This window comes from Syngnathoides biaculeatus, chromosome 11 (assembly GCF_019802595.1).
Source record: "Syngnathoides biaculeatus isolate LvHL_M chromosome 11, ASM1980259v1, whole genome shotgun sequence".
In the NCBI taxonomy this organism is placed as follows: Eukaryota; Metazoa; Chordata; class Actinopteri; order Syngnathiformes; family Syngnathidae; genus Syngnathoides; species Syngnathoides biaculeatus.
Window position 1 is genome coordinate 26155866 of NC_084650.1, and position 23563 is coordinate 26179428.

The following is a 23563-nucleotide window of genomic DNA, read 5'->3' on the forward strand; positions in this document are numbered from 1 at the left end:
TGGAAATTAATACTGCCTCCACAACAGCGGCACTGTAGCTCAGCTGCTAAAGTGTTGGCCCTACAGTTCTGAGGACTTATTTTTATTTATTTTTTTATTTTGTGGAGTTTTTTTTGTGTGTGTGTGTGGAGAATTGTGGAGTTCGCATATTCTCCCCGTGCCTGCGTAGGTTTTCTCCGGTTTTCGGTCCTTAAATGATTCTTTTTCTTACATTTCGTGGATTATTTCTATCCAAATTAGGGCAAAATGTAGCGATAGAGTATGGCATTTTACCGTGTCCAATTGTGGTGGTAACACATGTGAAGACGCTACAAACTTGCGAGGATTTCTTTGTTGCACGCCTATTACGGGTTAGGGTTAGGTTAGGTTATGTGACTTGCAAAAATGGCAGCGGCCATGAAAATTCGTAGTTGCCGATAAAAATCTTCTAAAAACAACATTAAATGAGAGAGGATTAACAACACATTTTAAAGGTACAGTACATATGACGTAACCTATTGGATACATTCTTAATCCAAACCACCAAAATTTCCCTTTAAATTCCTTAACATTTCTTTCATTCCTACATTCAGTCTGTTGTCTAAATAATCAAGAAATGGGCAAACATGAATAGAACCAGAAATTCTCCAATGTCTCCACCAACCATGGTGTATTCTAACAAGCACTCTCTTCCCTTTGTTTGCAATACTGTGTATGAACGTACCATAAAAAGAACAAAAAAAAAACAAGAAAAAAACCAAGCAGGCTGTCATGTTCCTGCCGGTCCAGCCCTGGCTGGGCGGGTCCCAGCGCACTGGTGCCGATTAGGAGGCGCACACCTACATCCTCGTTGAGTAACCTCTGTATTTATAGGTCTTCGCCAGATCGTCGCAACTCATGCCCCGTTCCTGCACTCCCGTATTCTTGATTGTGAACCCTGGTGTACCGACCTCCGCCTGTCCTCCGACCGACCCCGTAAACCTGACGCCTTTGATACTCCTGCCATCTCTGATCGAGCTCCCGTGTACTGACTCCTGCTACCCCGCGGACCTGCTCTCTACGCCAGATGTCCTGACTACCGCTGCTCCACTTCACTGTCTGCCTGATCTACGATTTTGAACCGAATAAATACTTTTCCCAAACTGCCTCTGCGTCTCCAGAGTCCTGCATTTGGGTCCTCCTCCGTACCGATGGGTCGTGACACAGGCTTCATAGGGTTAGCGAAAATGAAACGGTTAACTTACCTTTGAATGGTGTTGAATCTGAAACATCAGAATTGAATCAAAATTGAGGATCTGTTGAGATGTCAAATACAGTTAGGAAAGTAATGAACTGTTCTTGCACACAAAATCTCTGCAGTGGACACAAATGAATGTGTCGAACCAGCTCCAATTTTGGTCCATGAACAAATGACCAACACAAAACTGGATTTTTTTTCAGAGGTTTTATTTGATACTAAAAAACAGTGTTCAGAGTTGATGTAAACAATTCAAGGCAGACGTCAATATCACTTTTCTATAGTTTTCCAGACTAAAGTACAGTATTGTCTATCCTGTTCTTTATTCTCAGAATTTACCTTTTCATGAGTTACAAACGACATATGAAAGCAGTTTGTCATCCCTACATGTGTTCAAATGCAATTGGAAATTTTAAATCAACATTTACCTTTGATGTCCTTGTCATACAATAGTTGTGAGATTTTTTCAAATAGCCTTTTTAACTGTTCAACGGCAAGAAACAACAGAAAACTGAAGTCATAATCCATAAAATCTTTTCTTCAGAAAGCAAAACATGAGTAACGGTTGAAGCTGAATGCAAAATGCCAATTAATGTCAAATCAATTGCAACATGTATGGTTTAAGGGAGAAGGAAAGCATAAAGCCATAGTTTATTTCAGTCACTTTTAAATTGACCCAAGCTAGGCAATAATTACAAAAATAGCTTCATTCTTTTTCAACCAAATACACAACCGAACATTCTCTCAAAGTCAAGCTAATACTGTGGTATTACTGTTTATTATAGGCTACAACAGCAAACACTCTAGACATTGTGCTACCTCCTGACTCCATTCAGCATTTCAGCTGACAGAATCTGCAAAAGAAATAGTTAATTTTCAGACAACCACACAGATTCCAGAAAAATTGCAAAAAATGTATGCTTGACAGTAAGCATTTAGATTGTGTAGTATCTTATGTTAGCTTATAGGGATAAGCTTTTCATATACAGAAAACGTTTTATATAGAACTACAAAGAGTAAGTGAGCGTTTATGTACACTTGCTGACACTGAACCTGCACATCCATAAACTAAGATTAGTTTTATGGCATCAGTATAGAAATTATGAATAGTGATAATGAAGAAAAAAACAAGTGGTAGGACAAGTTAGATTAAGGGCGTCCATCTGTAAATTTTCTTCAGAGCAAATTTCCTTTTGACAACTAAAATATTTTAACTAGGACTTGAACTTTTTGTACCTATTTGCTAACTATTGCGCTATAGAAGGAAATACAACAACTTCCAACTAGCAGTCATGATGCGAATTGAATATATTAATCAGATAATGATGTTGTTAAAAATCTGTAATGCACTTTTCTGTTTACAAAAAGTATTTCTGTTGGCGTACGTTAAGCAAAATAATTTCATTTATCCTGTTTCTTTAAACAATCTTGCCACATTTGAAGACACTTAGCAAACGTATAGAAAAGTCCAACTAAGTAAACAAAATTTTCAGGCCAAGTAAATGTGTTGCCAAAACAAAAAAACCAATATAAGTCCTCTGACAGCTCGGACTGAAATATTTTTGTGACAACTGGAACAAGGCCCCTCCCCCCCAAAAAGCAACATTTCTGGCATTCAAAGCCAGTGTATGATGACTACAAAAACTGAATTCCAAACCAAAAAAAAAAAAAATTGGTCGACCTTTGAACAAAATAAAATACTTAGGTCAGTCAGTCAGTTTAAATGACTAATACGAATTAAGAAACAAAACATCATAGAAAGTCAGCAGCAAGAGAACAAAAATGTCTTCATGTGGGATTAAAAAACAAACAAACATGATCAATCAGACTAAATTACAAGTGGAAATGGCAAATTAAAATTTAACCAATAAAATTAGCCTGTTCGACTGATGCACTGGTTGACAACGAATACTGCAACGGCTCCTTCAAATCGCTCAAAAAACATGGCAATGCATAGGAATGCAAAATGTAACTGCCACAAGTGGAAGGAAGAAAGAAAAAATAAAACAGCCAAAACGCTTATAAAGAGCTATTATTTCTATTCTACTCATCCACAACATTGCGTTTTAATGATGCAGTTAATTCGGCACGATTGTCACTCCACAGGCAAACAAGTGATGACTAAAATCACATCGCTGTGTGCCGGTGACGCCACCGACATCGTCAGCCAGAGTTTCCGAGGGACTCCGCAAAGTGGATTTGTCGACCGCTCCGGAAGAGTTTTCATAGTGGAGGATTTAAGTGTAAGACGCACACAGGCTTGCAATGCATCTTCTGCTCCATAGAGGCAAATCCGATCCAATCTGTGCCCTCCCCTCTACGTGTCCTTTCCCTCAGCAGGTCCTCCTGCTGGTATTCATGGCTGAATAAGATGTTTGCGTTTAAGCTTCTGCCTGGCTCTCTCCTCCTTCCGGAAAAACAAAGAGGAGAAGAATGACGTACACTCCGTCGTGGTCGAGTGTCCGTCCACCCAACAGGGCCGAGTGAGTCAGACTCGGTTAGTAAGGCAGTTAGACTTGAGCACGCTGCACATGGACTGCACTCCAAAGAAAGACCCCCCCCCCCCCCAGACCCATTAAAGCACGACTCCTTACACAACGCCGTGTCTCTGGAGTTCTTACAATACTGCAGAGGTGTCCATGTTTCAATATATTATATAAAAATGTTTATTTAAAAAAAATACAAATGAAAAGTTGTTGCTAATCAGTTACAATATATACTAAAACAAAATGTACAGAATCCATGCTGCTGGTTAGTCACAGCAATCACTGCAAAAGAATAATAGAGATACAGTATTAGTCAACATTATGACCCATTTGCCTTGAACTCACTGATTCAAAACTGCAAATGTTAGAACTCCATGCTTACACACTGCATGTAACTTATTATTGTAAAATGGACAAGCAAGTCATTATTTCAGTTATTTGTAATTAAAGACAAATATTTGAAAGGTAAACTATGTGGACGGTTTGATTTCTTACCTTGTGCCAGCAGCCTGGTATGGGCAGGCCATCATGTCCCTGCACAGTGACACATACATGTTCATTAATAAGCAACAAAATGTTCAGAAATACATTTTTTAATGTATTATTACAAACAATATAAAAAGCCCACACTCTTCTGTTAAAATGCCAAGTATTTGTGATTTAAAACAAATGCTCAGCTTCACTCCCGCCATTAATATTACCTGTTAAACTAAATTGAATTTCTAAAAGCCTTTCCTGAGGGTAAAATCATATAAACTATTGAAATAATGTGGTTACACAAGTGTGCACACCCTGTTGTAACTGAGCATCTAGCAGGCGTTCAAGATTTAACAAACACAACAGTCACTACACAGTCATAACCTCAAATATATTGGAGGTGTTCTTGTGGTCTTTTCCTGACATTTGTTTTAAGCAGAACTGTGAAAGTATTTGATAAAAGTTCAATGCAATTTGGAATTAGAACGACTGAAATTCTCTGAATGCATGTTTTTTCCCATTTGTATTTTTGTTACCAACACCTCACTCTCTCTTTCAAAATGTTATTGATTAAATGTGTTGGTATTGTTTTAAAAGTGTGTTGAAAGACCTTAATTAAAGATGCTTAGGGTGTAGTATTTATATTTATTTCCATATTGTTGATGTTATTTCTAGCCAGATAATCTTCTTCTTCTTTTCCTTTCGGCTTGTCCCGTTAGGGGTCGCCACAGCGTGTCATCTTTTGCCATCTTAGCCTATCTCCTGCATCTTCCTCTCTAACCCCAACTGCCCTCATGTCTTCCCTCACCACATCCATAAACCTTCTCTTTGGTCTTCCTCTCGCTCTTTTGCCTGGGAGCGCCATCCTCAGCATCCTTCTACCAATATACTCACTCTCTCGCCTCTGAACATGTCCAAACCATCGAAGTCTGCTCTCTCGAATCTTGTCTCCAAAACATCCAGCTTTGGCCGTCCCTCGAATGAGCTCATTTCTAATCCTATCCAACCTGGTCACTCCGAGCGAGAACCTCAACATCTTCATTTCTGCCACCTCCAGTTCAGCTTCCTGTTGTTTCTTCAGTGCTACCGTCTCTAATCCGTACATCATGGCCGGCCTCACCACTGTTTTGTAAACTTTGCCCTTCATCCTAGCAGACACTCTTCTGTCACATAACACACCAGACACCTTTCGCCAGCTGTTCCAACCTGCTTGGACCCGTTTCTTCACTTCCTGACCACACTCTCCATTGCTCTGTATTGTTGACCCCAAGTATTTGAAGTCGTCCACCCTTGCTATCTCTTCTCCCTGTAGCCTCACTCTTCCCCCTCTACTTTTCTCATTCACGCACATATATTCTGTTTTACTTCGGCTAATCTTCATTCCTCTCCTTTCCAGTGCATGTCTCCATCTTTCCAATTGTTCCTCTGCATGCTCCCTGCTTTCACTGCATATGACAATATCATCTGCGAACATCATGGTCCAAGGGGATTCCAGTCTAACCTCATCTGTCAGCCTATCCATTACCACTGCAAATAGGATGGGGCTCAGAGCTGATCCCTGATGCAGTCCCACCTCCACCTTAAATTCCTCTGTCACACCTAAGGCACACCTCACCATTGTTCTGCTACCATCATACATGTCCTGTACTATTTTAACATACTTCTCTGCCACACCAGACTTACGCATGCAGTACCACAGTTCCTCTCTTGGTACTCTGTCATAGGCTTTCTCTAGATCCACAAAGACACAATGTAGCTCCTTCTGACCTTCTCTGTACTTTTCCACGAGCATCCTCAAGGCAAATAATGCATCTGTGGTACTCTTTCTAGGCATGAAACCATACTGTTGCTCGCAGATACTTACTTCTGTCCTGAGTCTAGCCTCCACTACTCTTTCCCATAACTTCATTGTGTGGCTCATCAACTTTATTCCTCTATAGTTCCCACAGCTCTGAACATCCCCTTTGTTCTTAAAAATGGGAACTAGAACACTTTTCCTCCATTCTTCAGGCATTTTTTCGCCCGCTAGTATTCTGTTGAATAAGTTGGTCAAAAACTCCACAGCCATCTCTCCAAATTGCTTCCATACCTCTACCGGTATGTCATCAGGACCAACTGCCTTTCCATTTTTCATCCTTTGTAGTGCCTTTCTGACTTCCCCCTTAGTAATCATTTCCACTTCCTGGTCCTTCACTCTTGCCTCTTCAACTCTTCCTTCTCTCTCATTTTCTTCATTCATCAACTTCTCAAAGTATTCTTTCCATCTATTTAGTACACTACCGGCACCAGTCAACACATTTCCATCTCTATCCTTAATCACCCTTACCTGCTGCACATCCTTCCCATCTCTATCCCTCTGTCTGGCCAACCTGTAGAGATCAACCTGGTGTACATGTCTTCATATGCCTCTTGTTAAGCCTTTGCCACCTCTACCTTTGCCCTACGTCGCATCTCGATGTACTCCTTTCGCCTCTCCTCAGTCCTCTCAGTATCCCACTTCTTCTTCGCTAATCTCTTTCCTTGTATGACTCCCTGTATTTTGGGGTTCCACCACCAAGTCTCCTTCTCCCCTTTCCTACCAGATGACACACCAAGTACTCTCCTGCCTGTCTCTCTGATCACCTTGGCTGTCGTCGTCCAGTCTTCCGGGAGCTTCGGTTGTCCATCGAGAGCCTGTCTCACCTCTTTCCGGAAGGCCGCACAACATTCTTCCTTTCTCAGCTTCCACCACATGGTTCTCTGCTCTACCTTTGTCTTCTTAATCTTCCTACCCACCACCAGAATCATCCTACATACTACCATCCTATGCTGTCGAGCTACACTCTCCCCTACCACTACTTTACAGTCAGTAACCTCCTTCAGATTACATCGTCTGCACAAAATATAATCTACCTGCGTGGTTCTACCTCCGCTCTTGTAGGTCACTATATGTTCCTCCCTCTTCTGGAAATAAGTGTTCACTACAGCCATCTCCATCCTTTTTGCAAAGTCCACCACCATCTGCCCTTCAAAGTTCCTTTCATGGATGCCGTACTTACCCATCACTTCTTCATCGCCCCTGTTTCCTTTACCAATATGTCCATTACAATCTGCACCAATCACAACTCTCTCGCTGTCTGGGATGCTCAGAACTACTTCATCTAGTTCCTTCCAGAATTTCTCTTTCAACTCTAGGTCACATCCTACCTGTGGTGCATAGCCGCTAACCACATTATACATAACGCCCTCAATTTCAAATTTTAGTCTCATCACTCGATCTGATACTCTTTTCACCTCCAAGACATTCTTAGCCAGCTCTTCCTTTAAAATAACCCCTACTCCATTTCTCTTTCCATCTACTCCGTGGTAGAATAATTTAAACCCTGCTCCCAAACTTCTAGCCTTACTACCTTTCCACCTGCTCTCTTGGATGCACAGAATATCAACCTTTCTCCTAATCATCATGTCAACCAACTCCTGTGCTTTTCCTGTCATAGTCCCAACATTCAAAGTCCCTACACTCAGTTGTAGGCTCTGTGCATTCCTCTTTTTCTTCTGACGCTGGATCCGGTTTCCTCCTCTTCTTTGTCTTCGACCCACAGTAGCTGAATTTCCACCGACGCCCTGCAGGTTAGCAGTGCCGGGGGCGGGCGTTGTTAACCCGGGCCACGACCGATACGGTATGGGATTCTTTAGATGAACGCTCATATTTGTTTGGCACAGTTTTTACGCCGGATGCCCTTCCTGACGCAACCCTCTGCATTTATCCGGGCTTGGGACCGGCCTACAGATTGCACTGGTTTGTGCCCCCATAGGGCTGCATTTCTAGCCAGATAATAAAGAGTCAATAAATAAGAGTTCGAAACTGGCAAGGGTAAGAAATATTTTGGGCTTCTGATTTATTCTATCCACCCATCCATTTTCTTAGCTGTTGATGCTCACAAGGGTCGTGGGAGGTCTTGGGCCTATCCCAGCCGTCAACAGGCAGGAGGCGGGGTACACCCTGAACTGATTGCCAGCCAATCACAGTGGTTTATTCCACAAAAGGCTTTTCCTTAAAGGAAGACTCACTCCAAAATTATAGGAATGGGAGCACACATTAAAAGTTAGTAGATTAGGGTTCAGTGTTTCTTTTAATGCCAGACTTATTCACAGATTTCACCAAGAAACATCTCTAACTTGTAAAAGTGTTATCAAAATTCCTCTCTCGCTCAGATATTCCAATGAGCCCGGCTGGAAAATTGACAGCCAATCAGCGTTTGCCACACCTGCAGTGCTTGCTGTTCTGACGCCCCATTGCTCATGGATACGTTTCCCTGAACAGAGAACGTCCACTATCTGGCATTTTAAGGCCGATTTTTGTGAAAAATAATTACAAAAAAAAAAAAAATAGAATGATGTACAATGTTCAAGCCTGTGCGCTTGAGCCAGATTACACACAAGCGGAACTTGATGTGTTGGAGAGGGGGTGTAGCACTGACGAAGAACAATAATCCCATTTTATGGACCGCGTAGATTTGTTTGATGAAGAGTTGGTTTAGGTGTAGAGAATATACGGCAGGCGTGGCCAGACTTTTTTTTTTTTTTTTACACCAAATTCTACTTTTCAAGTTGCCAGCCTCTCACGATTGACCGGCGGCTGGGGGCGGGGGGTGGCGGGGGCTTGTGGGGTGGGTGTAAGATTCCACCAAGCATCACTGTAAATAGTAACTGGGAAGTGTTGTGTGCTAAGAGCCAGCAAAGGGAGTATAACAGCGAGTCGATGCTACCTATTATTACTACTCCCACCATTGAGCAAACAAAACAAAAATAATGTACAATGTTCAAGCGTTAGAACCAGAATACACACAGGTGGAACTCGACGTGTTGGGAGGGGCGTGGCGCTGATGATGAACAATAACATTCCCATTATATGGACCACGGGGATTTTTTTGATGCTTTTCTGAGGAGTTGGCTTAGATGTAGATAATATACAGTAGGCGTGGTCAGACTTTTTTTTTCCACCCCAAGTTATACTTTTCAAGCAGCTAGCCTCTCGCGATCGACTGGCGGCGGGGGTTGGCACACGCCCATCTCCGTGGAATAGTAACCGGAAAGTGTTGCGTCCTTACACGTATATATCCATCCATCCATTTTCTTAGCTGCACAATGGTCGCAGGACATGCAAACGCCGCACAAGGAGGTCCGGGATTGAACAGCTGCGCCACCGTGCCACCTCATAAAGTATGTTGTTGCTTGTACAGTACCAGCATGAGAGGCTATAACTAAGCCGGTACTAACCAGTGATGATTAGGTGAGTGCAAATTTCCTCAGTTGATGAACAAGCCTCAACTGTGACAGCCACAGATTTATCCTGTCGGTTGACCCCACGGGAGGTTAAAGAAGGACAAATTTGGGTGCGTTTTCTCTGCTTTGTTGCAGTTTGGTGCAGAACACGTTAACATTTTAGCTTAGCTAGAATGAATGGTCTGTAATGCTAAGCACTGGTTACGTCAGGGGCGGGGTCAAGGATGTTTCTTCTGGGTCTGGCTGTCAAAGCTGGGACATATCCAGATTTTGCTTGGATTTCAAAAACGTTCTTTATTTTGAATTTTTTTTCCCCAGTTCATGTCCAAAATATATGTAATAATAATACTACTTCACATTGGAGGGTTTATTGTACATGTGAATTTTGGGGAGAGTCTTCCTTTAAGTAACTTAAGTAACTTAACTTTAAGTAACATAATTTTGACATGGGTAAATTTATTACGGTCGCGATGCGGACAACAGGGTTCAACTGAGCAGACAAATACCCACATAGGAGCTGAACACAAGTGAAAAGCTACAATGGCGAGCAGAAAGGAGCAGAGATACTGTACCACAGGACAGGGGGCCAGGGGGGCGGAGGGAGGAAGAAGATGAAGTGGAGGAGAAGAAAGTGTTTCCTCAAGAGAAAGATCTTTTTTGCCATCACAACCCTGTTAAGCAAGAATCATTTGCAGAGGGGATGAAGAAACTTGCAGAGAGGAAGACAATTGTAAAATTGGAATTTAAAAGGGGAAAGTGATACGAGTGAAATAGGGAAAGGAAAAAATGTGACGGATGTGTCAAATGCTGACGTACCACAGGACAGGGTTGGTCCAGGCCTGGAGGACCCTGTTCTCCCTTCTGACCCTTTAGTCCTCTTTTTCCAACACTTCCCCGATCACCCTGAACAAAGACAAAACAGTTCACACGCACGCAAGCTTTACTAAAACCATCAACAATTATTAATACTGGTTGATTAATACAAGATCACGTATGGGAAAAGTTACACAAAAACGATGAGTTTACAAAGATCATAATGCTATATTTATATAGAAAGATTCACTGAGAAGTCAGAAAAGAATTTAGAACATTGAAAAACTTAAACAAGTTCTTAATCAAGAAATAATCATGTTTTATTAGTCTCCCCCCCACATTTTTCTGTACAATAGTAAATCAACTTGTATGAAAAATAATAATTACATTTTAGCATTAAAAATATCAATTTGGTTCAAGAGCTTCTCTATAATGAAATATCAACAGTTACACCAACATAAAAATGAACAAATTAATTAATTAATTACCAGTGCTATATTAGAGCAACTGTGGCGCAAACCTGGGCTGGGGGTCTAAAAAAATTTGTAAAACACTTTACAAACCAAAACTTTGATGCAGCTTTTATATCGGCTCTCGTTTTTTCTAATGTTGACATGTTAAAAAAAATATCGCTAGTCCTACTTAAAAGAATCTTTTTGATTTTCTTTTAATTTTTTGTACCAACCTTATCTCCTCGTTCCCCCCTGTCACCTTTCTCTCCCATTGGGCCTGGGAAACCCTGCAAAAAGAACAAAGAGGTCAGAGGGCAGCTTCTACGCAGGGTAATTATAAATGATCCATTTGAAATTCTGACCCTAATGTCAAGTCCAGGTTCCCCTGGTCTGCCCTGCGAACAAATTCACACGACACGTTTCTCAGTATGAAGTTCCACAACGATAAATGTTCAAAATGTGAACATTGTCAGTTGCTTACTTTTTCTCCTTTAGCCCCTGGAAGACCCACAAGGCCGGGAGACCCTTGTGTACCCGGAAGGCCGTCCAATCCCTGCGTTTAGAGCACAAAAGCATATTATCATTTTCACATCATGTCTGTTTGCATTGGCTCAGGTTTACTCACTTTGGATCCTGGCATACCGGTATCACCCCTCTCACCCTTGATCCCGTCTCCTGGCTCCCCCTGCATTGTAATCAAGAAACTTTAGCACCAAACAACATGTCACAGCATTGAGCACATACCAGAGACTTTGTGCGGCACGCTTACCTTTGGACCAGGCATTCCATGTAGCCCCTAGAAAACATCATATGTGAATATTCTGTATAAGTACTTTAATATGCTCTGTTTGCAATTATAAGAAGAGAACTCACCATTGATCCAGGTGACCCAGGAACTCCTGGCGGGCCTGGTGGCCCTGGCGGGCCGGGCTGAGAGATCATTTGAACCTGAGCAAATAAAAGTCAAAGGATACTATGTAAAACCGTTTGCAGTAGGTCAGGATTCGATTTCAGTAATACCTTCATCAACATCTCTGGCACGTCATTCTGTCAAATATAATATTGCTACTTAATCTTTTCAGTGGCATGAGGTTGGCCACAAGTAATGCTTATTTCTCACATATACAATACAGTATTTCACGATTTAAGAAACTTTGACAGCATCTCTTAATGTTTACATTCAACTTCCTGATATTTGTTGAGTAATGCATCTTCAGTAATGACTAAAAAATAATAATTTTACAATGATAAGACAAAAGTCATGAAACATTTACTTTAATAAACTGTATTATGCAACTGTGCGGCACGATTGGTTAGAGTTACTGCCTCACAGTTCTGAGGACTGGGGTTCAAATTCCGGCCTTCTGTGATTGTTCTCCCCGTGCCTATGCGGGTTTTCTACAGGCGCTCCGGTTTCCTCCCACATCCCCAAAACATGGGCGCTAGGTTAATTGAAGACTCAAAATTGTCCACAGCTGCGAATGTGAGAACGAATGGTTGTTTGTTTATGTGTACACTGCGTGGGCTGACAACCATTTCAGGGCATACCCCGCCTGGTGCCTGAAGAGAGATGGGATAGGTGCCAGCAGTCCTGCGACCCTTGTGAGGAGAAGCGGCTGAGAAAATGGATGGATGGATATATTATGGAACTGTTTAAGGATGTTGAAGGCATTTGCCAACCTATTCTTGCTGGAAGATTTCAAATCCACCAAAGTTTATTAATTTGACATTTTTTAAAGACAAAAGTCAAGTTGTTATGATGAATTAAAAACAACAAAAGTCCTTGTGTGTTCCTACTGACCAGGTTGTCGTCCAGTCTGCAGTCACCCTTCTCTCCTTTCTGTGCGTCCATACCCTATGTGACAAACTCCAAGATTAATTTGAACCCAAACAATCTCTCTTATGAACAGAAATCACAAACAACATTTTTGAATTATTAACTCTCTGGCCATGTCAATGAAAAGGAAACATTGTGTTTTTAAAGAATTATTAAAACAGTTATTTTACGAGATGTCTGTAGAATTTTCTTTATTAATTGACGAGTACATGTATTTGCTCACAACTTACTGCAGGCCCAGAAAGACCCATCTCTCCCTTTTCTCCTCTTTCTCCTTGTAGTCCTATTTCACCCACATCACCTTTAGGTCCCTGGAGGAAAAAAAGTATCCAAATTAAGAAAGATAAACAGAAAAACAATATAGATTTTCTATTTTTGTGTGAGTGTGTGTACCTTTTCCCCATCCACTCCAGCTGGACCAGGTAAACCAAGCTCTCCCTGAATCAAAAACAATAATGACCCTCTTAATCAAAGAACATGACCTATAGTAAAGTTAGTCTTCATGTAAACTGTCATTGGTGTAGTTGTAAAATCTGAGCAATTACAGTACTTGGATTACTGGATGATAATGATGATTATGATACTTCCATCCATCCTTCGATCCATCCATCCATCCATCCATCCATCATCCATCCATCCATCCATCCATCCATCCATCCATCCATCCATCCATCCGTGCTTATCTGAGGTCGGGTCATGGGGGCACCTGCTTAACCAGGAAACCTCTGACGTCTCACTCCCCAGCCAATTCATCCAAAGCTTTCCCAGGCCAGCCAGGAGACGTAGTCTCTCCAGCGTGTCCTGGGTCAACTCTGGCGTTTTCGTCCCGGTGGGACGTGCCCACAACACATCACCAGGGAGGCGTCCAGGCGGCATTCAGATCACACGCCCGAGCCACTTCATCTGGCTCCTCTCAACGCGGAGAAGCAGCTGCTCTCCTCTGGGCTATTCCCTAACCGAGCTTCACCCAATTTCTAAGGGGAACAGTCCAGACACCCTGCGGGGGAAACTCATTATGGCCACTTGTAATGGGGACCTTGTTCTTTTGATCATGACCTACTACTTGTGACTATAGGTGAGGGTACGAACATACACTGACTAGTAGATTGAGAGCTTCGACTTTCAGCTTAACTGCTTCTTCACCAAAACGTACCCATGCAAGGTCCACATAACTGCAAATGTTGCACTGATCTGCCTGTCAATCTGTTCTATTCTTCCCTCTTTCGTAAACAAGACCCAAAGATACTTGAACACCTCCATTTGGGGCAGGATATCATCTCAGATCTGGATAGGGCATGCCACCCTTTTTTCGACTGAAGACTATGGTCTCAGATTTGGAGTTGTTGATTGTCATCCCAACTGTTTCACACTCGGTTGCCAAGTGAGAGTTGGGATCACGGCTTGATGAAGCTAACAGAACCACACCATCTGCCAAAAGCAGGGGTTCAATACGGAGGCTACCAAACCGGACCCCTTCCACAACTCAGCAGCGCCAAGAATTTCAGTCCATAAAAGTTATGAACAGAATGAATGACAAAGGGGAGCCTTGGCAGAGTGTAACCCTCACTAGAAACAAATCCCACTTACTGCCAGCAATGCGGACCAAACTCTGACCCTGGTCATAAAGGGACCGAACAGTCCGTATCAGGCGGTTTGGTACTTCATACCCCTGAAGCACCCGCCACAGGAGTCACAAAGGGACACCGTTGAATGCTTTCTCCAAGTCTACAAAACATGTAGACATATAGACTGGTTGGATGAACTCAAATGCACCCTCAAGGCGCCTCCCAAGGGAGTAGAGTCGGTCCATTGTTCCACAGCCAAGGCTAAAACCACACTGCTACGATAGCCTCATAGCCAAAACTCTACTATCTAATGGTAAGGTGTTGTGGAATTGAGGACGTCTTCAAAGTATTCCCCCACCCAACTCACAACGTCTTGAGAATCAAACAGATGCCCCTCCTCCCACTATACACAGTGTCGATGGTACACTGCTTCACCTTTCTGAGACACCCGATAGTGAACAAGAATTGCCTTGAAGCCATACAGAATTCGTTCTTCATGATCTCCCCCATCTCCTCCAATGCTAGGCTCATTGGGACACACAAACCCCTCCACCACGATAAGGTGACCGCTCAAGGAGGGCAATTACAATACCTTTTCTCCTTGTAGACCTGGTGGTCCAGGCGGTCCAGGTGGGCCCTGGTGAAACAAATCGCAAAAAAGCTTTGGTTATAATTCTGATCATCTCTTGTTTTGAATCTGTTTTTGCTATTTTTAATTACTAGTTACTTGGGGGACAATGGCTACATTCAGCTCGTAGCTACCAAAAACACCATACATGATACTGCATGAGTTACACTTAGCGGCCACAACATTTAAGAAGTTATTAATTAGAAAATATTTATTATGGTGGTTTTAGTTTGCTCTTATATAAAACTCCACGGCCACACATCAAGTTTTTGATAATACTCTCTCTCATGGAATAATGAAAGTGCATTTCAACGCCACTTAAAACTGCCACCGTGTTAATAAATATATTGTCAAAGGAAGACTTTTATGATGCCCTCTGCTTTGGATCTGCTTTTGGTTTTGCTATTGTCTTAATTTCTTTTCATGCAGAATGAATAAATAATTCCCCTGCAGATGAACAGGAGAATGTGAATATTCTTGTCAATGTAGTGTTGTAAAAAAGTACTTGCTCACTTCAATCAGGCTCCTGACAAGAATCTACAATGCTATGCCTATTACCTTTCCCACTAAAGTCCTCAGCCATCTTGAACTCATAAAAAAAGAAAACCACATTACCTTCAGGATATGTGCATGCCTTTCTACCATCTGCCATCTAATTTATAATGTTTTGTTTATCTTCTACTAAAGCCATGGCACCCATTGGTTGTTTACAACTAATAAGCATTACATTTGCAACCATCATTCACTATAAAAAGGCGTCTCGTGCAAATGAGTGTAGAATGAAAGGTATGAAATGTTATCACTTTAAACCATAAAGCCGCATCATTTTCTAGCTGAAGGCAGCGTGAAGCTTCACACAAATGAGTTAACGTGGGTGGCCAATGAACATTCCTGCTTCCGTTGCTGTCAGTCTAACGGAGAATGTGTCTGATTTGGTTTCAAGTGATTCCTCTTTGTTGAGAGGCTTCTGATAACATCTCAGGTTCACATGTTCTCAGACTGTTTTCGAACCGTATCACGCTGCTTCAACAGAGTCGCACTCAGCACCTCGGGGCTCAGGGGAACTTGGCTCCGTTAGTAGTCATTTTTAAAATGAAATACACACTCCACAGCAGAGATAGGCATCTGTTATTAGCATGTAGTGGGAAGGGGGGGGGTCTGCTCAGAGGGGGCCTTGTGTGCGCAGAGAAGGACGTGATGTTCTTTGCTACGCATTGTGCACCTGCACAGTAATGAGGAACTGCACAAAGACAAAAACACCATGCGGGCTTGATATACAGTATTGTGAGGCAAGAAAACACTCAAAACAACGTGACAAAAGCGGTTGATGTTTCTGCATGATTGAGCATGCTTCGGTCATCTCCGCTCTGATGCTGCTGTGCATTTCTTCCTCGATGGCTCTCAGAGCAGACAAGTTCATAAAATATATTTTTCAATAAGGTGCCTGAAATACCATCTAATACAAAGTTACAGTTTGAAGGTAAAGGCGATGTTGGCCAGCTAGTGACTTTACATACTGAATGCTTTGTGATTTTTTTTTCTAACGTGTTTGTTAGTCACTGTTGACACGACCAAAGATCATGCAAAAAAACACTTGAAGATTACCGAAATACTGATTGTTTTGATGGCCTGTGAAACAAAAACAAAAAAAAAATCATGCAGTATGATCATCTTGCTTTTCTTTTAGCGGTTTTGGATTTTAAAAAACATGTCAGACTCCCAAAACTGAATACAATGGAACGTTCAAAAATTGTATACAAACCATTCAGGAACCCCGCTTAAGATTTTGGTTGAACTTCCAAATTGTATTACTTTTGTGGTGTTTGACTTTGGAGGTTGCATTGTATCATAAAAACCCGAATCAAAAAATGTTCTCTTCCCTGCACTAAGTGATCACTTACCTGGAACGCATCCAGAAGCTTCCCATTAAAGTCAATGATGTCGGAGGTGCCTGAAATACCCTTTTCACCAGGATAACCCTAAAAAAAGATAAAAAATAAAAAAAAACACACACACAAAGAAAAAAATCTTAATAAAATAGTCAAATGCTTAATGCCACTTTGTAGCACATCAAGTAGCGACACATACCCTTGGCAAATGACTTGTTTTTGGTTTTTGTTTGTAATAACTGCATATATATATATATATATATATATATATTAATCACGGCAGTAATGGTCACGCTTCTCCAAATGTGGTACATTACTCAAAAGAATCACTTAATTCTTTGGTTTAACTTGTGAATGTTCTGAATGTCAAATTTATCACAGTACACGTTTGAATACAATTCAGTTGTATTTAATGTACAATACATTTGTACTCAATATTTCAGAACCGTTTTCAAACATTTATGTATAATTTTTGTTTAACTTATTACTCTAGTTCATGTTTAAGTTATCATCGCTTGGTTCCAATTCTTTTCTTCCTACATCCAACGTGTTAATGTTCAAAGTGTGCATAATGTTACAGCACCTTACAAGAACACAATTTTTAGGAATATAAGCACTGAATCGTTTTTTGATGAACACTTAGGCCTACTTTGTATGTGTACGTTAAAGATGGTCCAGATAGTAATACTTGGAGAGCCAAGTATGTTTTTGTTCATTTGGTGTAAAGGCAGGGGTCACTAACCTTTTTGAGGCTGAGGGGTACTTCATGAGCACCGATCGTTTGAAGAGCTACGTAACCTTTTTGCAGCAAACTTCAGAGTTAGAGTTCATTATACATAAAATATTTTCATTTTATTTTTTTTAATTACACCACATTATTTTAATTTTTTTGTTAATGTAAGCAATTCAGATTCAAAATTTAATGCACAAATATGAATAAAAACAATTTGTGACCTGTGCTATTTTTATAATATGACTCACGACCACCTTAAGTGGTCTGCTTGCCCGCGGGCCCCTGAGGGTTTGGAGAACCACTGTTTCTGGAATACATGATGCAATGTCTGTTATTTCTTACTTTCTATTTGAATGCTTTTAATCATGTAAATCACGGTATGAAATGTGCTATACAACTAAGTTGCTTTGAATTTTATTTGTAATCATAAGTGTGTGTCTTAGAGTAGGAATCTAATTTGTAATCTGGACCTCAAGTTGAAAGGCTTTGGGAACGTGCTTTGAGAAATACTGAACACTTACCATGGGCCCTTGTGGACCTTGGTCTCCAATTGCTCCTTTATCTCCCTATGTGACACAAACGCCATATTAATAATGTTACAAAGAGCCAAACAGAATATTTATGTAAGCATTGCTTTTGACACCGCTTTGGCATTCTACCTTTAATCCTGGCAATCCATCCATGCCCCTCTCTCCTTTTTCGCTTATACCAGGTTCGCCCTATTACATAGTAAAAGAGGAAGTGGTCCGGCATACGTCAGGTCAAAAACATTTTGAAAAAAAACAAAATCCCATTTTCTCTGTACCTTTGTCCCTGGAGGACCTTGTGGTCCAGGATATCCAGGATCCCCATCCTCTCCCTGAGTGTGATCAATAATCAACTCGGAGTTAATCTTTTTAATCATTTGCACAGCGAGGAGAAATCGTTTAACAAGTTGTAAACAAGTAACTCAGAATTAACCTTACCGAGTTCCCAGGTAATCCTTGAGGTCCCTAAAGCAGAAATATTTCAAGAAATACATTTATATTTTATAATACAGTATTAATAAGGGCAACTAAATACAATTCAGCAATAAATATGTATTTACATATAAATATGAGATTGCTTCAGGCCAAATGAAAACAAAATGAGTTATATTCACCTCAATGCCATCACGACCTGGAATACCCTTAAGGCGCACAGAAAAAATGAATTTGTATGATTAATCTTTACTGCGTGTGTTCTACTTTAGACCACTAGATGACAGTATTGAACAATGCAAACAAGGCAGAATTGCAAGCCCAAGATCCTGTTAATGATGCTGTAAATGGAGCACAAATAGCAGAGTTTCCCATTGACTGATACCCTTCAGTTGATTTCATGGCACCTGGACACTTCAAGCACATTTTGGACTGTACTGCTCTCAATAATCATCAAAAGCTCACAATGGCGAATATCTCATGACCGCATTAGTAAAGTTCAAGCGATCATTTGTAGGCTCTTTCTGGGATGAAAATGAGTTGTTTGGTTATCCATGAATTCATACCATTTATAAAAAATTCGCAATAAAATAGTGTTGTTTTGTATTGAGAAAATTGCGAAGTCATGGATGTTAAAATCATATTGTGTAAAATGCACAATGCCTTCAACCGAAATGCTAAATGGCATATCCCGTTTCTGGGAGCAATTAGCCCCATTTTAAGTAAACAAAAATTTGTGAGGGACAGTTGGCCGATTGAGCCGATCAACATCTGTTATGAAGTTGTGCAAGGCAGAGCATTTTACATGTTTGCCAACTCAAAATATTGCAGTGGGCTATTGACCCACACATATACACAAACATTGGCTATTTAAAGCCTCAAAAATTCATTTTTCATTCATGCTGTAGTGCACCCAGAAAACGAAACCCATCCCATTTTGTACTTGATGTAAATTTGAGTGTATAAGAACTCTGCGTTAAAATCATGTGGATTACCTCAATAATTGTATATTGATTACATAATATTTTGATACACACTTAACTGATATTATTAAGAAAACATCCAAATGTATTTATTTTGTTACATTTTTGAAAAAACAACTAAAAACATGTTTAGCTTTGTAATTGCAGACTATAACTTAGTGATAGATGAATTAAAATAAATTAAGTTGAAGGGGAAAAAAAGAAAAGCACTTTTTAGCATGACGTAAAGGCAGTATATTGTATATACTGCAGTTCTTGTATTAAATCTCATTAGTAGTAGCAAAAACCATAGAATGTTTCTAGTTTATACAGCTGAGTAAAATGTTGTAAAATAATCTAGGCTCCGGCTTTCCTGGGTGCATCTGGCTCCCCGCATTCCAAAACGTGTAGGGTCATTAAAAACACTAAATTGTCCAAAAGTGTGAATGTATGTAAATGTGAATGGTTGTTTAAATGTGGCCGGCAATTGGCCAGGTGATCAGTCCAGTGTGTAGCCAGTCCTGTCTCTCAACGCAAGTCATCTGGAATAGGCTCCATCTTACCAACAAACTTAGTTCTATCGAATATTGATAGACAGATAATAGCTGGAACTTCAAAATAGCAGTCCTTCCTTTATTTAGTTCCATGACACATATGATCGGACCAAGCACAACAACCCAGTCTGGTTTGCGGAGATGTCCAGACATCTGCACACAACATGGAAATGCCCCCCATTATACAAAGCTTTTTGCAATTCCTTTAATCAACATGTGAAATTGTCCACATCGGGGGGGCTTCTCTGTTACTTGACAGTGTTTACACTCCATCTTATTGTCAACACGCCAACTCAATCCCAAAGCGCTTCTATGTCACTTGAGGGGAAACATAGCATTCATTCCTTTGAATTCATCAAAACTATTGTGTCCTCCATCCCATAACCGCAGGTTTATGTTGCCACTGTGGATGAAGTGAACTGTGGGAAAGTTTTCTTGAGAAACATAAACGGCCTCAGGAAAGAGGCCCAACTATTGTTCAATGGAGCAGGCAAACTATCAGAGAACTCAAGACATCAGTGCCATACAGTACAGTACAGGATTTGTTTCAGGGTTGCACTTCGACAGGGTCCTGGAAGGAGAGTGTGGGGTGGATAATATCGTGGGGACTTGGTAGAAGAAACTGTGGCTGCCGTCTTACACAAAATTGGAATGGTCATGCTGCAAATTTGAGCTATGCCATAGCTCATTGGCAGACTCGAGTGAAGGAGAATCTAGAGTTGCTACGATCCTCTGCGCTACAGTACACTGGACATGGCTACACCACTGCAAATACAGCACAAACACTATACTGTAAGACGTAACCCTGAACTACTTGACAGCCAATCTCAGGGCACATATTGTACAAACAAACAACCCTTTGCACTTATATTTACACCTACAGGCAATTTAGAGTCTTCAATGAACCTGCAGTACAGGTTTTAGGGATGTGAGAGGAAACCGGAGCACCTGGAGAAAATTCATGTAGATGCAGGGAGAACATGCACACCAAATCTCAGAACTGTAAGCCAGGTGTGCTACCAATGGACCTTTCCGACCTGTCAATCACTCGTACAATAATAGCCACTCAGATAGCCGCATTGCCTTAACCCCTCGCTTGACCTGCCCCTCTTGTCGTCATGTCCCACAAGGAATGCTGGTTATCGGTCATGTGCGCTTGGAAAAGTTGATGTTACGAAGAAAATGGTACTCAGATGCGCTGGGGGAACGTGTAATTCTGATGAAAGATATCCTGCTAACCCTAACCCTTACAAGGGGCCCGGTTGATTCATTTTCCAAAGCCCAAGAAACAGTTGACGAAGTGTTTATGATGGATTAAGGCTTGTGGAAGAGCGTGCGTACAACTAAATGTGAACAATATCAAGAAACACAAGGCTGTATGTTCAAAGGTATGTGAGGGAGAAGTATCTTCGCTGAGTTTGATTTCATTATTATCAGTGCTTTGCACATTGCAGGAGAACAACTTTCACTTTGTTAGTGTATCACTGAGAACTGCTGAATGAAATGTGTAATGATTTATGCCAGGGCACTGGGTTCCATTACGAGCCAAGTCAAATGAATGCACCCACTCACTTATAAAGACTACAGTGATATTACTCGTGATCTTTCCAATTAAAAAGTACTCAACCTGCTTTACATGTGCAATACGATTCCATTTTATCCTGTTGGATTTCAATATGAAGTTTGTGAGGCGTCAAACTTTTTTGCATCGATCGCCAGCGTTTCGCTGTAACTCTGACATTGCGTCCTGCTCCGTCCAAAATCTTAATTCCGTGTACATATCCTTGCGTGAAATAGTTGAGACCTCTCTGTAGAACTCTCTTAGACAAGTCTGACGCATTTGGCAAAAAACATACACCAATATTATCTGGAATACGCAATAGAGAATCCAGTTCAAACCTGTTATGTTCAGTCGCCATTTTGGAAGATTGTGTGGCATGGCAGCTGTAGCTAAGGGGTGCGGAGCTGAAGATTGCCAGTTGGAAAGGTCCATTTCCTCACCATCCCAATCATTATTCAGTCATACATTTGTTCTTATTTCTTGTTTATCTGGCATACTATGTCAAAGTCATGGTTTGTTTTGTACATATTCTTGCCAATAAATATGATTCTTTAGGTGTTGTAATTGTCTTTGTCCTTTTAAAGCAGCCTAACTACAGTACGAGTATGCAACTTGTATCGTGTTGCAGAAGTGTACAGTAGTTAGTCCTAACAGGGAGTGTCTGGCTCTTGCTCTTATTGGTTATGTACATTTGGTACCCCCCTGGAAAGGTTGAAACCTTGGACAAGTGCATTGGGACAGATTAAGCTTTTAAAGTTTTTTTGTGTGTGAACAAAGTGTACGATTAAAACAACTTTTTTATTAATTCAATGAAGAAAAGTTCACCAATCATTTTGGAAATTCTAAGAATATAGTTAATTGGCCCCGATGTACAGTTTTCCCATGAAGTCAAAAGCAAAAATTCTTACTGGTTCTCCTGCTGGGCCACGAGGTCCATCTTTGCCGGTGTTCCCAGGGGGTCCCCTGGGACCTGGGGGACCTGGTGGGCCGGGCGGGCCAGCAGGTCCAGCCTGGCCTTGGTCACCCTGATGAGATACAGTAAATAGAGGATTAAGGGACTGAGAGGACAAAGTTAAGATACTTGGGAGAGAGAGTTGTCTCTCCCCATAAAAACAAATTTTGTAAAAATCTACAGTATGGGTAGAGAAAACTGTGAGCATTTCTCTAGAAAAGCTGAACTACTCTACTTCAAAAAAAAAAAACATTTCCTGTTCCATTTAAAAATTAAACGTATAAAAAAAAATCTGATGCAGAAGATGCTATTTCAATTACATGTGCAGCATTTATGAAAACTAGGATCAAATGGAAAAACAACCCCTCATTCATCTTGTACAATAAGGAAGGGCAATGTTGATTAGTATGAAATGCAAGATAAAATGTTAAAAGAGCAAACATGCCTTAGTTATGTTCTACCTTCAGAAAACGTCTCTGGAAGGTGCTGGACTGGTCACCAGAGAGAAAGCTGTGATCGTATCTTGGATAGACCATCTACAGACGGAGCATTAGATGCAGCAAATGCGGAGAAAGTAAGACAGAAGGAGAGGGCATGAAGTGAAAAGTAAAGAAACAGCAAAAGGCACAGGAGGTAGTGACAGAAAGAGAAATGAGCGTGGAAGTCGGCGAGGAACGTTTCTGGAAGGAGAACTGCGGGAACAAGACGGGAGTGATCAGCCGACCCTGAGGCAAGGACAAGAGAAATCTGTAGACGAGGACGTGTTCACAATGGCCGGCATCGAGAGACAGATCAGCAGGCCGAGAGCGCAGCGTCAGTTGCTGGGAGGCAAAAGGGGGAGTTCACTGCTAAGGACAAACCTTGACGGTGAGAATCTGATTACTGTGCAATCCCGCATATGTGCTGTAGTTCGGCGGACCCTGAGGAGAGGAAGTCACAGGTGAACATCTCGGATGCGGCGACATATGCAGGGAGAACGATATGGCTCAGAATATTATAAAACCAGTACTGAGACACCTGACCCACAGTATTTGCCAAGTGACAATGCTGATGCAGTGACTCGTTATATAATTCGAGATTACTAGTTAGTGGTTTGTTTAACCGGGTGGTGTACATGTTCAAATGCTGTGTTTATAGGTACTGTATGTAAAAACACCGGGCTCACACACAGAATACATGATTGCGAATGCACACAATGTAAATGTCAAATTTCT

General features: G+C 41.2%; 1 protein-coding gene across 1 annotated transcript in view; it reads right to left on the reverse strand.

Moving 5' to 3' along the window:
• Positions 1–1427: 1427 nt before the first annotated feature.
• col23a1a (collagen type XXIII alpha 1 chain a) overlaps positions 1428–23563 on the reverse strand; it is a 135431-nt gene continuing 113295 nt past the window's right edge. Inside the window, 21 exon segments of the mRNA XM_061834971.1 lie at positions 1428–3984; positions 4198–4236; positions 10261–10347; positions 10943–10996; positions 11072–11104; positions 11191–11262; positions 11335–11394; positions 11479–11505; positions 11583–11657; positions 12511–12564; positions 12777–12857; positions 12940–12984; positions 14704–14748; positions 16641–16718; positions 17883–17927; positions 18021–18080; positions 18167–18220; positions 18327–18353; positions 18503–18529; positions 22306–22422; positions 22811–22885. Of these exon segments, the coding sequence (XP_061690955.1) occupies positions 3982–3984; positions 4198–4236; positions 10261–10347; positions 10943–10996; positions 11072–11104; positions 11191–11262; positions 11335–11394; positions 11479–11505; positions 11583–11657; positions 12511–12564; positions 12777–12857; positions 12940–12984; positions 14704–14748; positions 16641–16718; positions 17883–17927; positions 18021–18080; positions 18167–18220; positions 18327–18353; positions 18503–18529; positions 22306–22422; positions 22811–22885 (1158 nt within the window). The 3' untranslated portion in view covers positions 1428–3981.